Source organism: Carassius carassius, chromosome 21, assembly GCF_963082965.1.
Source record: "Carassius carassius chromosome 21, fCarCar2.1, whole genome shotgun sequence".
Lineage (NCBI taxonomy): Eukaryota > Metazoa > Chordata > Actinopteri > Cypriniformes > Cyprinidae > Carassius > Carassius carassius.
Genome location: NC_081775.1, coordinates 8,756,320 through 8,773,892, shown reverse-complemented (window position 1 = coordinate 8,773,892; position 17,573 = coordinate 8,756,320). Strand labels below are relative to the sequence as shown.

The 17,573-nt window shown below is 34.6% G+C and overlaps 1 protein-coding gene across 1 annotated transcript in view; it reads right to left on the bottom strand.

Moving 5' to 3' along the window:
* tcf7l1b (transcription factor 7 like 1b) overlaps window positions 1-17,573 on the bottom strand; it is a 63,899-nt gene that overhangs the window by 15,501 nt on the left and 30,825 nt on the right. The window contains exon 4 of the mRNA XM_059503185.1: window positions 7,838-7,921. Coding sequence (XP_059359168.1) covers window positions 7,838-7,921 — 84 coding nt within the window. The remainder of the gene's footprint in view (window positions 1-7,837; window positions 7,922-17,573) is intronic.

Genomic DNA, 17,573 nt, shown 5'->3' with positions numbered 1-17,573 from the left:
AGGAAGGAAGACTGCACTCTCATCAAATCCTCAATAGTTGCTTTTCAAGTACATATAATTTGATTGCCATTACACGACTACACGTCGCATTTTCTGCTGATCCTGTAATGCGAGTGCATGCATTTTATAACGCAAATACAATAAAGGCCTAATGGCCAGGCTGGGCAGTGAGACAAGGCACTCTGTGTTTTTTAAGGACAATCTCATGGTGTGCTTGGAGGTTAGAGAGAGTTCAGGGGTTACTGTGACAAAGCGAGTCTGAGCCTGAAACAAATACACACACACACACACGCAACTGAATGCACTCTGGCTGCCGAAGACTCAATGATGACATTGTCAGTTATCTGTCTGCAAGGGCATAGTTTTGGTTTCGACATTGGGGGGTTAATGTGTGATTGTTTTAGTAGAGAATGCTCATTCATAAGGTTTATTTATTTGTTTACTTATATTTTACTTTTGTGAAATGGTGTTTTGTGAAACCATCTATGCAAAGTTGTTGCAATAAAGTAACATCATCGTTAACAATTATTTGTTTACATAGGATATATGGCCTATATATATATATATATATATATATATATATATATTATTAAGTCACTTATAGGCTATAGTTTGACAGAATTGTTCTAATTCAACATACCATGGGAAGTCAATCTAACTTAACATTTTCTTCTATTGATATTAGTTCTTACTCCTTAACAGTTCATCTGGCTCTTAATGATTTAATATATGCCATCTTTTGGAATATCTGAAGGCCCTGTACCTTGGTTCTTAACTGTAGCATTTGCTGTAAGACGACTAATTCCTTTTTTTGTATTGATCAATGTAGCATTTGTTATGAAAAGACAACTGCATACACATTTAGAACCAATAGCTACAACATACCACAATGGTAATTTAAATCTATAGGTCTAATATAAATTCTACCACAACTTAAGACTAAATTTTACACAATAAATAAGCTAACATTATAACGTGATACATTTTAGTGAAGGTGGTCATTAGTACTTTAAAAAGATTTTAATATATGTGCTGTTTCAAGGCTGTTTTCATCTATTTTTCCTCAGTCTTTTTAGTTTATTTGCCTTTTTTAGATACTGTTTGACTTTCTCTATAGCATTTTAAAGTGTCTGTTTCTCTAAATAATTCAAGTAGATCACATATTTGACCATCAGCTTCATGATAGGAATGGCTTGTTCAAATCTTATCACACTTCTAGAGCGCATCGTTAAACGTGCGCAGAGTATTTGTTGATTTGTGCGACGCTCATAAACTGTACTTCAGTCATACTGTGCAGATAACTGCTCCATTTGGTTTGTATGTAACCAACAAACTACTCCCCTGTCTGTCTGTAATTATTGTGTCACTATTTATTATGTCTATTATGTGAGACTGAGTAAGAGCAAAAAAAAAAATCAATCATTAAAACCACTAATAGCCGCTAATTAGATGAACTGTTCTTTAAAGGCTGGCATACCTGCTTATGAGGTAATGCTTTAATAATGTATTGCTTTGATTAGTCATACAACTTAATCATATTTATTGTCAGAATAAGGAAAAAACTAATTGTTTACAATGTCATGAAACTCAGTATTTGGACATTAAAAGGCACTCTAATTATAATATCAATAAATACATAAAAAATGCACTATTAACCAAAGACTTTAAGTATATATAAAAAAAATAAAAAATAAAAACAGACTGCAAAATAATGATATTTAGACAATTTCAAGAGTAACCCAAGTAAAAACTTTTCCAAATGCTTTGGTTTTATAAAATCCATTACTTCTATTATAGTCAATAAATTAAATAATCCAAATAAATTAAAATAAAAATCATACTTTTTTTCTATTTAAACCATTTTTTTTTATTTATTTTATTAATTCCCATTTATATTCTTATATTTTACAATAATAATTTTATGTGGATTATCCACTTTATATATATATATATATATATATATATTTATATATATATATATATATATATATATATAAATAATGTTAAACATATGACATAACAGTTGTCTATTCTTAAGTTCAATGCGAATTTGATATTTTATAATGTTTGTATTTTTTTTTACAATAATAAATTTTGACATTAAACACTTTACTATTCTTAAATTCCATGTAAACTATACATTTTATAAATTTCTGTTATTTTTTTTTTACATTTTTTTACAATAAATTTTACATTAAAGGGACTGTAAGTAGGAATTACTCCCATCTAGTGGTGAAATTGTATTTTGCATTCAAACTAATTTTGCTCTCCAGCGCCTCGCTTTTTCAAATGCGCGTTGCATCTACTGTAGGCGATATGTACCAAAAAGCTTTGACAGGATGTCTTCTAATAGCACTTCGTTTTGGCGACGATGTTTTCTTCTCCTGTGGCGCGGCATATGTATGGTCCATAATAAGAATGCAATCCAGACTTTTAAACTTGCCGGTGCAGTTTCAAGCGCCTCTCACTGCTCTGCACCTGCGTTTCCGGCTCTGATCGAAAATGCGTTGTGGAAACGCGTTGGCTTAGTACTTTTTGGCCCCTCTCTGCTATTATAGTTTTGCAAGATGGCGGAACTACATGGAAGCCTCCGTCGACCTACCCGTCCCATGTATATAAAGATAATAAATTCTTCATTTACGAGGATTAGTTTAAACATTGGCATAGGTATTTGTACACCATTGAGGGCATATTTATGAATAAAAATATTGATTTTAGATAATAAAATACCTAAAAAGTTACTTATTGTCCCTTTAAACAACCCTTTTTTATTCTTAAATTCAGTGTGGATTATCTATTGTATAATGTTCAATGATTTTTTACAATAAATTGTACATTATTCCTACTACAGCCCAACCGATATATCATTTTGCCGATATTATTGGCCGATATGAGCCTGTCACCGATATATCGGTATTGGCGAATATGCCGCCGATATGGATATTTTTTTTAACAACATATAATGCAGATAATACGCTTGAAATTGTGTAATTACTCGGTTTGTCCAGCAGAGCGCACTCCATTGTTTGCTACTGACGACCTGGATGAAACGCTTTAAAGCTTAAGTCTATGGAAAACCACTGAAACGTTGAATGGCCATATTCAGGGGGTACATGAACACATATTGAGTGTACTTCGAGGCCCTCTTTCGAATGAGACCACCCCCACATCGATAGCCCACTGGGGTTCGGGAATTACGGGTGGTTAAACTTGCTGTCCGGCGCTGACCAATCTAGGAATCCAGGGGGCTACCGACGTGCAGAGGGTGGCGTTCAAGCATTGTCTTATTCGACCGTAAGTGCACTGCGAAGTGGACTTCACATTAAATTCTACCATGATTCCAGATCCAAAAGAACATATGAGTTACATTCGAAGGGCATTAAAGTGCACGAGACGTGACTTTATATTGTACTTATTTACAGCAGTATGGGAGAGCGTGGCACAAATGAACACTTTTTGACTTTCTCAGTTTGTGTAAATCCACATTGGATTCAGAATATATATTTTTTTTATCCACAGTAATTTTACACTTGTCTAGTACAAAAAAAAATAATCTGATTTTGGAGTTTGACAATAAACACATTGCAACCATGCTTGGGACGGCCCACATAAACAAGCAAAAAAGTAAATAGTGTAAACCACATCGCTAATGTCATATTATAGCACATTGTAACGCAGTGTTACAAATAATAAGTAACAGATTGGAGATTAAAATAATAGCATATTTGTTTGTGAAAAATTTACTTAAGCCAGAATTAACATTTTACTATGGTAAAATAAATGTGTCAAAACTAACCCCGCATTACTTTTTGCCCTACACTCCCCTTTATTGTGTCACACTTCTCAAGTAAGTTTCGTCTGTGTGTGAAGACAGTAGCGCAAATCCGTGAATACATGTTCCAAGGTGAAATAAACTTAAGTAAACAACACAATACAGTTGAATGGAATTGAATTAAAGTTGAATAAACTTCAACTTAACTGTTCAGTGCACTGATGTCAGACTCATTTTGGATAGTAAAGTTTGTTAAATGTCCTGCCTCCATTACACATCTCTGTCAAGTGTTTGATCACCACATTTGAGTTATCATTGAAAGAAATGTGTTTATGTATATATATATTGTTTATGCATATACAGTATTCTATATATAGTAGCAGTCAAATGTTTGGACACACAAATGGGAAAGTGTCCAAACCTTTGACTGGTACTGTACTATAATATACACAAAGAATATCGGCCGATATATTGGTATCAGCCTTTTTTTAACTCCCTAATATCAGCATCGGCCCCCCAAAAAACATATTGTCGGGCTCTAATTACTATTACTCATCAATCACTTATTTAATGTTTAAAGTTTGATGATCATATCTGCATGCAGAAAATTCACTCTTTACTCTGTTTTGTAACCGGTTTAGTACGGGTCAGTCTGCCTGACTCACCCTATGAGGTTCCTCATGTTGTGTGTTTGCATGTTTTATCCTGACACATTATCGCACACACACACACACACACACACACACACACACATATTTACATGCTTCACCACAGAATGTAACGCTCCGGTTAAATTTATCACCTCTCATCAGCTCACCAGAGGTGATTCAAACCACACAGGTCTGCTGAGGACACAAACTACCATCCTGCAAACCTCCTGACCTCCAACCTGCCTGACTGGAATTCACACAGGTCTGCCCAACAGGAAAGCTCGCTCTTATCTAGCAGCGACCATTGTACACTAATGAGTGGCATATATGTACCACTCATTTTGGTCTGAGCCAGAATCACTGAGAAAACAGCTTTCATTAGTTGGTATGTACCTACAGGCAACCAAAACAGCTTGATTTAACCGACCATGTCCAGTATAAAATAATTATTTTTATTCTCAAATACGTTGTAGGCTGGAAACACTGGAAACACTTTTTCTTTCCTCTTCAGAAAAGTTGTTCTCATTGCACATCAAACAAAAGCAAATGTTTTGCATGGTTATCCACATCAATTAAACAAATCAATACAAGCTCAGATAGACTTTATGTGCATCAATAAGCATTAACTGACACAACTATTAAAAACACATCAGGGGTTTGGTATGGGAAAAAACAAACATCTGAATGAGATTTGCTTAAATTCAGTGTGGCCTTGTATATGTCAACTAAAATAAACGTGAATCATTCACAATAAGATCATAAAATACATGGAATTACTTTTCATGCTTTTAGTAATGATTTCATGCTGACTTTTTACAGGTATAGTTCATTGAAAAATGAAGACTTTCATTCATCTGCAGAACAAAAAAGGCGATATTTAAAGGCTGATCAATGCACATATACATAAAGCTCATTGTGTGCAGTTTCCATTTACTTTATCTGTTGTGCTTGTATGTGCATTGTTAAATGTTTATATATATGAATAAAAGCAGAAGTTATTGTCTCTCTTCAGAATAAAATATTTGATTAATATGGATTGATTGTACCCAAAAAAATGTGATGTAAAACATACTCAAATAAATTTTGTTCTATTTACTTTTTTTTTTTTTTTTTTTACATTTTGAAGCTTTTACATTTTGGTAGCATTGACCTTCAATAGATGCACAAAAATAATAGAATATTAAAAATATGTTCACGTTCTGAATATGAATGAAAAGTATTTTAGGTTTGGAATGACATTAGGGAATTAAAGCTTCTTTCTGCCATGAGATTTAAATTCAGAATTGTGAGAAAAATCACAACTGTGAGATATGAATTCACTTATAAGATACAAAACAAAACTGCAATCTACAAATGATTCATTCTGACAAGAAAAGTCAGAATTACCTGATATAAACAGAATTATGAGTTATAAATGCAGAATTATGAATTGTAAATGCAAAACTGCAAGCTAGAAATGCAGTGTTGTGACATGTAAATGCAAAATCTGAAAAAGTCAATTATGAGACTTAAATGCAGAATTATGAGATATAAACAGAATTAGTGGTTGTTGTATTGTTTTTTTGACAGCCGATGCCGATATATCGGAAAGCAGGGGGCCCCGATATAAGCCGATATAATTTGTTATTTTTTAATTAATATTTAAGAATTTTACATTATTTGACAATGGATTAAAAAATTAATGTGTAAAATAAACATACTTCTACTTTAGATGACAAAGTATTTTTCACAAATAAATAAAATATTTAATAAAAATATAATTAAAAAGTAAACACTGTAACCAACAGGGCATTCAGTATTGTGGGAAGTCTGTGTGAATCATATTTTTCAAATAAAGCCAGGGTAACCCTCATTTTACATACAGCACACAGTGAAAATGGCATAAATATGACAGTGGGCAAATGCATAAATCGCAGCATAATTTGAAATCACAAGTTTAAAGCATTCAATTCACACGTACCGACTGTCACACAGAGAACATGCGATCACGCTGGATAAAAATGAACACTTCACAAGATCTCACAGCTGGATAAGTTAGCAAGGTTTGTGAAATTAAATGTTGATTAGCCATTCAAAGATTTGTGTAAATTATATAAATGTGTATTTGGTTAATACTGACGGCAAACGAGAAAGTATTATAATGTTTGCCTTTCTATTACTAATAATATAAAAGCAATCGTTATAATACTTTTGTATGCACTAATTCCTTTGTGTAACCATTCTATCTGATTTTGAGGCAGACTTCTGTCCGACAGAACTGTTAACGACCACAGCAAACAAGATTTGGAATTATATTTGCTTAAAAAAAAAATGAACGTAACTTTATAAAACTGAACGTAACTTTTTTTTAGAAACTATCATAAACATGCCATTACAAAAGAAGAAAAACACAATGTAAATGAAAAAATGAACTCAGTCGCACAAATGTAACAGGCTCTTCAAATATACTTCATTTTTGTTAATGTTTTTCAAAGATTCGTTTTCGCTAATCGTGGATTCTGAATACATTATCACAGATTTTGTTTACGCTTCGCAGTTTTTCGTTTGGTGTTTTGACACAAACCTCTCGTGGGGGCGGGCTTAACAGTAATCTACTCTGAGTGACGTCTGAACTTCCAGGTCATCAAAAGCTCACTATCCAATCAGTGGCGTGCATATTGGAAAGATGAGCTCTCAGGAGAGACACGGAGCGGCATAATCTTCCTCCTTGTGAATGAAAATAATAACCCGCAACGAACTGTTGCACACTGTAACATTAATAAAACTTTGATCGATGTTATTGGTTACTTGAGTAACACAAGCTTACTTCAAGCGGAGGAGGAAGATGATGCCGCTCTGTGTCTGAGAGCTCATCTTTACAAACTGAGACGATTTGACGAAGGTCAAATATTATTTACATATTTAGTAATTGTTTACATTTTCATTGTGTTTTTCTTAGTTTCTGAAAAAGTTACGTTCAGTTTTATAAAGTTACGTTCATTTTTTTTTGAAGCAAATATAATTCCATAACAAGAGAGAGAACGTGAGCACTGTGCCACTATCAGCGCCGTCAAAATAAAAGTCCCACCTCGAACACATCAGCCAAGCAGAAAAACTTAACGGCTGATGCTGATATTTAAAAAATGCCAAATATCAGCCAATAAATCAACCTTGGCAAAATATCGGTCGATCACTTAACAGAATCACAAGCTATAAAAGCATAATTGCGAGAAAACTAAATAGTCAAGAGTTGTGAGATGAATTACTTTATTTTTTTACTCTCTGGCAGAAACAAAACTGAGATACATTCTGGAAAAGTCATGGTGTTTGTGCCATCTGTCTGTACAATAAATGTCATTCCATCTGATGCAATGACATATAATGTTTCTGCATACTTATAGTGGCCACTGTGTGTGTGTGTGTGTGTGATACTCACTAATTGTCCTGGAGTAGGTGATCGTGAGTCTCTGAGTGCTGCCGTGCCAGGAATGTCCAGTAGAGGCCATTTCATCTGAAGATACTGTCAAACACATCAACAAAACACAGTTGAGACACCAACATCGCATTTAATTAACATCTCGCGATCAAAAGTCAATAGAAAAGTTCATGCACAAAACAGGTGCAGAAACTTCACCTCAGTGGGTGGCAAAGTCAACCAACACGTTTTTTCAGACCTGTTTACAATAGCACCTTTAAAAACGGAGGAGTGTGTGTGTCTAGACAGGCCTTGCTGATGACTAACCGTCGAAATGAAAAGAGACTTAACTGAATCTTCCAGCATGAGATCTGCTTCTCAGAGGCTCATAAATAAATCGAACGGTCACCAGAGAGCAATTCTACTTGCAAACACCTGTGTCTGTATGAAATCTGTGTTTGTCGGAGAATGTGTTCCTCCCAGAGCCCAGCTGTGGGTGACTATTGAGGGTGTGTGTGTGTGTGTGTGTGTCATGTAGGGGACAGCTGAGAGAAAATCCCATGGAGAGAGGTGGGAAAACTGGACCGTGGTGAAAACACAGCCACATCTATAAAACTTAAGTGAATAGCCCTGCACTTTTGACCTCTCCCTGTATCACTTCAACTAGTGAACAGCGCAAACTTTGTGTGGCTAACATGTGCCAAACAGGTGCATTGAGACAGGCTAACGCACAATGCACTTTTTTAATAAATGCAGAGGTTATGTTCAGATCTTCATGTTTTGCTCTATTTGGTCTTATGGTCATAGCTGAAGTCTCAGTGGAGTTCACTTCAGACATCTGGTTTGAATATCAGTGTTTAACTGCCGGATACAGCAGGTTTTCATGTGCATGGATTTCTTAAGGCTGCTCAAGAATTTTAAATTCATTTAGTTTGAGCTAATATTCTCAATACTAGTATTTGTAGGAGCGTTTGAGCAGAGCGCATTAAAGTCAGCCAGAAATCAAAACTGACCCGGTTCCTTTTCTTAATGCGTGTTCCTGCTCCTAAAGGTACACTGAAAAAAGAAAAGAAAAGGAACAACAATAAAAAACAAAACCTAGGATTTAGTTCGCAACCTTTAAAATTAATTATGTATATAAATGTGTTATATAATTACAAAAACGTTAACATTGAATTGAACGTGAAAATTGAAGTAAAAACACTTAGTGTTTTACTATAAAATTTACTCCAATAATCATAATAATAAAATCAGTTTATAAATAAATATATAAATAAATAAATATATAAATAAATAAAAAAATAAAAAAATATATATATATATAAAATAAAGCAATACACTACAGAAGGTTTTCTTTTGTCATTGTATATTAAAAATGTATCAAGCCAAAAAGAATAAAGCCAGAAAAGCGAGTGCCAACAATAAGGTCAAAACATTACAAATTGTAACATAGGCATTACATATTAAAGTTCTATACAATTTTGTTGCAAAAAGTAAATAAATACTTAAAATAAATACTTTTTAATGCTACAATTTTATTTAGGCATCACTTTAAATGTGTATTACATATCAACCTTAATATATCTTTTTATTTTAATTAAAGGGGACTTCCACTTTAATTTTGTTATTATGATTGTATTATCAAACAGCTTTGATTGCAACATGACGTGACATTTCTTCATAAAGCATTAAAAGCTTTCATCTAAACGCAGTTTTAGCGCATTTCATGTGGTTATGTGCAAAATATAAAAATAAATAAATAGATAAAAACAGAGTCTGTCTCATTGTTCACTGATTGGATGATGGCCTCTCTTAAAATGAATCCAATTGTGTTTCTTATTTTCTTATTGGCTAATTATCCACATTGTTAGTGCAATCAACATCTGAGTTGGTCAAAAACTCTCCAATCCACCTGCTCTGATTAGAAGCACAAATAATCAATAGTCATTGGCTTTGGCCAAATGTTGTTATTTCCCTTTAATAAACATGATCACTGGATTTAATTAATCTGTGTTTATATATTAAATTGGATGCCGCTCATGACTGGAAATCCAGCCGGAAAATGCAAGGTTTCAATTGAATTAATGTGGGGTCCGGTCCACTTTGGAACCTTTACATCTTCGACCTTGCTTTCAAGCACAGCGTTCATAGGAAGGAAGTTTACACGGCCGCGGTTAAAAATGGAAAAGACATTATAGCACAAAAGGAAGAGGGGAGGGAGCGGGAGGACAGAGAAAGAAAAAAAACACTTTCAGGAATGAGTTTTGTCTGAACAGGCCAAGGGTATTGTTTCCTGACAGCTGGGGGACTCAGGGGGAAGACCGGGCCCCTCATTCCCATCCAAAAGAGAGGAAATTCTTCGGGTTGACATCAGTCATCTCCCCCTACTATCCCTGCCACACACACACACACACACACGCGTATATCCCGAAAGCTGATGTTAGGTTAGGAATCCTGGGCCCACACAACTGCTAAAGAGAAACAGAAGGCATCCATTATTACTGTCTTTAGCTGCTCATGTTTTATCCCACTGCAGGAATCCAGGCCAAGATATAAACACACACAGATCTACATATTAAGTCATAAAAAGTATTGTTAACATGACAGTGGCTTCCAGTAAAGAAGCCTAGTTCCAGTAAGGGTCCCTAGATCTGTCTCCCATCATTACCAGTGCTTTAAAACAAGACTTTACATGTTTAAACATTAAATGCTGAATTCTCAACCCTAAAAACACACGGTACAGTGAACCTTTTTTTTTTTTGGCCTTTTTAGTGCCATTTTCAAATGTGTAATTTTACAAACTTTTAAATGTGGTCATTTTGGTCATTTAAAGATTTCTAAAGTAACTTTTTCCAAACATATATGAATGAATGAATTAAAGAATTAAAGTTTTACTTGTTTTTTTAATGTATTCAAATGTGTAATGTCACATAAATATTTAAGAAATGTTAAATTGGTTTCCATAAATGACTTTCAAATATTTAAAATTAAATATTAAATAAAATTATATATATATATACACACACACAGTACAGACCAAAAGTTTGGACACACCTTCTCATTCAAAGAGTTTTCTTTATTTTCATGACTATGAAAATAGTAGAGTCACACTGAAGGCATCAAGGGCTATTTGACCAAGAAGGAGAGTGATGGGGTGCTGCGCCAGATGACCTGGCCTCCACAGTCACCGGATCTGAACCCAATCCAGATGGTTTAGGGGTGAGCTGGACCGCAGACAGAAGGCAAAAGGGCCAACAAGTGCTAATCATCTCTCGGGGAACTCCTTCAAGACTTTTGGAAGACCATTTCAGGTGACTACCTCTTGAAGCTCATCAAGAGAATGCCAAGAGTGTGCAAAGCAGTAATCAAAGCAAAAGGTGGCTACTTTGAAGAACCTACAATATGACATATTTTCAGTTGTTTCACACTTTTTGTTATGTATATAATTCAATATATAATTCCACATGTGTTAATTCATAGTTTTGATGCCTTCAGTGTGAATAGTCATGAAAATAAAGAAAACTCTTTGAATGAGAAGGTGTGTCCAAACTTTTGGTCTGTACTGTATATATATATAAAAAGCTTAAGAAATCCATTTTAAAATGTAAATTTTATGAGTTTTTTTTTTGAGGTTTCCATAATAGTGAGTTTGAAATATGTAACATTACATAATTCTTTTTATGTAAAATTGAATGTCATATTTCTTTAATAGTGACATTTTCATATAATGTTCAGCAGGAAATAATGTGGTGCAGGACTTGATTTAGATTATTAAATAAAGTAGAATGATGAGATGTGGTGTTATTCGCAAAAAGTAGTTCCAGAAATGGAGAACGTTATCACAATTGGATTCAAGATTAAGATTGACAACACTACTCACAGGATGGTTTGCCTTGACCACCCAACCCTCCCGTCAACTAAAATTATTCCTAATTCTCATTTTCTGGCTTTTCAGCCATTTTCAACACCTCAGCCTAACACAGTTCTCTCAGCATCCTGTCCATTTAGCACTTGGGCTCTATCCAAACACTGGTGCCGCTGCGGTCAGGCCCTGGCCCACTAAACCTGTCCTCAAGTGGGCTCAGAGGGTCAGCAGTGAAAAAACAACTCCTCTCTTGCTGGTCAGCAGAGTTCAGCTCCTAACGACAAGGTGGTTACAATCAGAAAAGCGCTTTGGGCGGAATGAGAATGCAATCCTGTAGTACGTGTTTACAATGACATGGGACTGGAAACACACACATAAACTCAATTTGCCAGTTAGCTTTTACAGTAGAGTTCAGTCGCTGGGCTAATGTGTTGCAGGTGCCCTTGAGCTGTGCTTAAAACAAGACAGAACTGGCATGAAATAGAGCGCGAGGAGAAGACATTTATCAACCACTGCATTGAAAACGGCTTCCGATCAAGATTATATTGTGTCATACTCACACAACCTTGAGGAAAACGACGCCAGTACTATGTAGCACTATGTAGCAGTCACATGCAACAGGCAATGTGTTCATTATACTACTAAAACGCTAAAAAACGGACAGTTCTGGCTTTAAAATCTGCAACCAGGTACATTTATATAAACTTTGACAAACCAGAAGATCTGATTAGCTAATAGAAGTTTTTTAATAACATATAATTTCATATTCAATTTTTTGTTGTTGTTGTTGCTCTGTAAAACAAACTTCAATTTTAAAACCAGCGACAAAATCAAATGCATTGACCAATGTTACAATCCTTTTTATTATTATATTATCATACAATTATGTAATTATATAAATTATATCATTATATATCATTATAATATTAAAAATTTAATTTATTATACATCTTTGACACAAAATATATTACAAGGTTTGTAGTAATTATATTTTTATATTATACTACATATTCATATACTTACTAATGTTTATTATTATTATTATTATTATTATTATTATTATTATTATTAATTGTTATGTCAAATGTCAATTTAATAATATCCGTTACACAAGCTATATTACAAAGTGAAAGAATTGTTTAAAGTGATTATAATTATTAGATATATTTTGTATTTATTTCATTTTGATTAAACACAAATGTATATGCATAAAGACACACATTATATATATGTATATTTATAGGTCTATAAAGCAAGCTTTTAAAAATCTACAAACAGTAATCAAATATATTTACTAATTTTGCAATAATTTATTATTATAATTGTTTATACAATTATATGTAATATCTATAATGTTTACTAAAAGGTGGAAATTGTTTATAGTGATGTACATCTTTTATATCATAATATATTACATATACACATTTTATATATCATTTTGAAATATATTATTATATAGTTGATCTCTTACTGTTATTGTTATTACAAATATAAGTATTTATTGAACATCTGTTTTTTTTTTTAATCATACTGCTTTTGCTGACACTGCATTTATTTTAATTCTGAATCAAACATTCCGCTGCATTTGGATTCAGGGACTCTATATTGTGCCGGAAACTTTCTCTCCAAGTGGCACAGACTCATCCTACACAGAGTCTCTCAACTTCAGAACTAGGCCTCACACACGCCGTCATCCTCCAGCTATCTGATCCATTTCTCTCTCCTCTCTAATTGTCTTCCAGCTCTCTGCCTCGGCCTCCAGTGCTCAGAGCGAACATCAGTCGAACGCTCTCCTAATGAGAGGCAGAACACAGATGCAACAAAAGGTGGTGGAGAATATTCCAGAGAAAAGCCAAGCAGCGGGCCTTTGGTTTGGTGAACAGAGAGAATATGGCATATGCTCTTGGGCCCGCAAGGTGCCAGCGCCAGAGTCCAATTGTTCGCCTCCTTTCATGGAGAGAGACACGAACGGGGGGCCAGGAGGCTTTGTCAGCTCGGAGGAGACGAGGCAGCGCTGCCAGGGATGCTGTGAGGCAGATGTGAGGGACATTTGTTACTGAGGGAGAGCGCGGCGCCTGCCAACAGTTCCCAAATAGAAGCAGCCTGACAAACTTACAGCTCCGCTGTGGAGGTAATGAGGGGCTGACATGCTTTCAATTACCCGCTCGAGATCTATGTCGCTCTCTTTACCAAGTTTTTAGGCTAAAAAGTTTCATCTAAAAGCCTGGATGAAGATATTTTACCATCATTCTTTAATAATGCCTGTTCCTTAGTAAAGAATATAATTTAAGTAAATTATTACATTTACTTTTAATATAAAAAATAAAAAAAAACATCAGTTTAATAAATTAGAAAAAAACATATTAAGTGGATGGTTAATATTTATAAGTGAAAGGCAAGGCATTTCATACAGGCTTTTCATACAATAGTAATTTACATAAATATAATTGCAAAGTCAAAACGTACATAAGAAAAAGTAAATATCAGTTCATTCTGATGTTAAATCATAAAAACTGTTCAAAAATGTGTGGGACAAAAAATTTATTTAAACTGATATTTATGAAATCATAAATTGATTAAAAGTGAATGCAATGTCATTTAGATAAATTCATATAATTTATAAAAATATAAAAAATATTTATATTACAAATTAAAACTATTCTTTTGAAGTTGCAAAGAATCCGGAGGAAAAAAATAGCAGTTTTCAAATAAATAAATATATTTAGCAGTAAAATCTGTTTTCAACATTGATAATAAGAGATGTTTCATGATCAAATCATCATATTATAATAATTTCTGAAGGATCATGTGACTCTGAAGACTGGAGTAATGATGCTGAAAATTCTGCTTTGCATCACAGAAATAAATTACATCTTAAAATATATTAAAACAGAAAACAGTTATTTTAAATTGCAATAATATTTCACAATATTAGTTTTTACCGTATTTTTTGATCAAATAAATGCAGCCTTAGTGAGCATATGAGACTTTCAAAAATATTAAAATATCTTTGAACATTAGTGTGTTAATATTTTTGCATGCTTGTTGCATGTTTTTTTATCAAATAAAAATTCAACTTCGGTGGCTTTTTTACAACTTAAAATATCTTACTGAAACAATAAGTATCCACAGTTTCATGGTGCAATTATAATACAAATGTTAATACAAATGACACATTTTACAGCATAATTTCATAAACTGACCCTACTCTTAACCACAGCTGAACTCCACACATGTCCTCCACACCAGCAGATAATGCCAATCACCCAGCGTGTGGCCTGTATTTCTTTAGGACCCCCTGATGAACCCAAATGGGCCTCCCTGTGGCCAGTGTGATAAAGTGTTAATCACATCTCTCAATCTCAGCAGATAACACACACACACACCATCCAGCCCCAGATGACGGCCTATTGTCAGAAAAAGCTGTCATCTTAATACTAGTCATTTACACCTACTGTTAGTCCAAACTGACCACACAACCAGCGCTTACCACAGGCCACGCACAATAGAGGTGAGAACGGCCCGCATGCTTCAAACCGGGCGCCTTTGTGCGAGTGCGTTGTGGATAATTAAATAATTATACAAATCATTCTTATGCAAACAAGATACAATCATGCTAATTGGAGAGAGAGATTAGCTATCAGCGAATCTGGGTGGACCTGAAGCAGTTCTGGTGAGATCAGCACCCACAATGCTTTGTCAGATCGTCTGGAATGTAACCAAACTTCAGAGATTAAACTTGAGCAATGATAGCGATTTAGGTAAAAGTGTATAGCATCTAAAGATGAGGAAGCCCAAATGTTAAACAAGTGCTCACTGGCACACTAAATTAATTATCAAATCATGGATCTAACTTCACTAGTTTAACTTTGAATGTCACTAGATCCACATCCCTGAGCGATTTCCTTCGACGGGAACACATTCCCATAGGTAAACGCTGCCACATTAGCGAGTCCGCTCAGCATGCAGGTGTGTTTGTTTTGGCTGTAGGAGTTATTTACAGCAAGGCTAGACTAAACATTTCAACGAGGCTATTTATTTGCGCTTTTCAGACCATAACAACGTCTGAGGCTGTTTTCTTACTCAGTACGATTGATTTTCCAAACCCAAATTCGATTCCACCCTGTTCTCCCTTCCTCCGCAGGCCTGTTTTCACATTGTATCATCTGGGTCTGAATTGCAATATCTAGTGCAGTGAATTGGAATTTATAGTATAATGCGGAATGTCACGGAATTTCGCCAAATTTGAATGAATAAATCAAAAGCAGGGCTGCACATGGAATCGAATCAGCATATTGAATAGTGTCTTTACAAACATGATTAACTTTGCATTTAAATGGTGTAATATCATCCGTTTGTTATTATGTAAAGTGTTTTTTATTGGATATTTGAGCCCTTGTTACTTATGATGTTAAGAGTTTGTGATTGGTCAATGACCATGTAATGTCAATGACACTCATTGGTTGGGAGTTAGGGCTGGGATAAACGATTATTTTTTAAACGATTAATCTAGCGATTATTTTTTCGATGCATCGATTAATCTAACGATTAATTTTTTTCCAGACCGATTCGATTTCGATTATCTTCCCATTAATTGACTACTAACAATTTATACATGTTGATTTAAATATCTGAATTAAAAAAACATGAATTCCTTAACATTGCAATATATGTTTATTGCTCTTAAAATTACAAAATAAAAGACTGACTAAGAATGCATTACTTTGCACTTGTATAGAGATAGCATTCAATAAAACCTTGAAGCCTTGAAAACACATAGCTTACTGAAACAAGCTTACTGAACACATAGGGCCTAGCTTACTGAAAAAAAGTTCTTCTTTCAGATGAAAATAACAACTTGATGTCTAGCATTCAATAAAAAAGTTCACCCAAAATACTTGTTTAGAGCAATTGAAAGAATACAGTAACCAATGTAAACTTGAGGGCTTTAAGCTAATACAGAGAGTGCTTTTCCAAAAAAAATAAATAAATTTAACAGTGGGAGCCAGCAGCCTGTCATGGAGAAAAAAAATCTCAGAATGCTCCACGTGAAACTTTGGCGTTCCGCCCTTTTTCTATCGTGTCTAATGATTTTGGTTAATATTCACGAGGGGTGGGGGAAGAGAGAGAGAGAGAGAGAGAGCGCGCTCGTGTAGTTTGAAGACTGTGAGTGCGCGAGCGCGCGTGAAACTTTGGTGTTTCGCTCTTTTTCTATCGTGTTTAATGATTTTGATTAATATGCACAAGGGAGAGAGAGAGCAAGAAGCGCTCGTGTTGTTTGAAGACTGTGAGTGCGCGCGCAGCCGGGGCTCTCTCTCGTACGCGCCCTGTCACTGTCACTCACCGATAAAATAAAGCTTTGACAGCCGCCAAAAAAAAAGATCAATGCAGAAAAACCCCTGGATTGGTTATATAACGTTGGACAGAATGTTGATCCGGCCATCGCGTATATTCAGCGCACATAAGGTAAACGTTTTGCAAACGTTTTTTAGAGAAGTAAAAACAGGTCGACGAATCGATGCGCATATTTTGCGTCGACGTATTTTTTGCGTCGACGTCATCGATGACCTCGACACGTTGTCCCAGCCCTATTGGGAGTGTATGTAAAAATGTTTTGAATTTAATAGTATCTATCGGCCTGGTGAAGGCCAGTGTACCGAAACGTTACTTTTATAAATAAACGTCGATATTTAGTGCGGGATTGCATCTTTTTCTATTTTGGACTTTTTCTATTATTAAAGAACAAAGACTACTATTGAAATATGAAGTCTGTATTTTCTGTGTCTCATCTACTGCACACATTCAGCGAAATCTCTAGAGCTGATCCAAAAGTCACTTCATGAGTATTTCACCATTTCATTTGATAAAAGAATCGTCAAGTAATTTAACGGA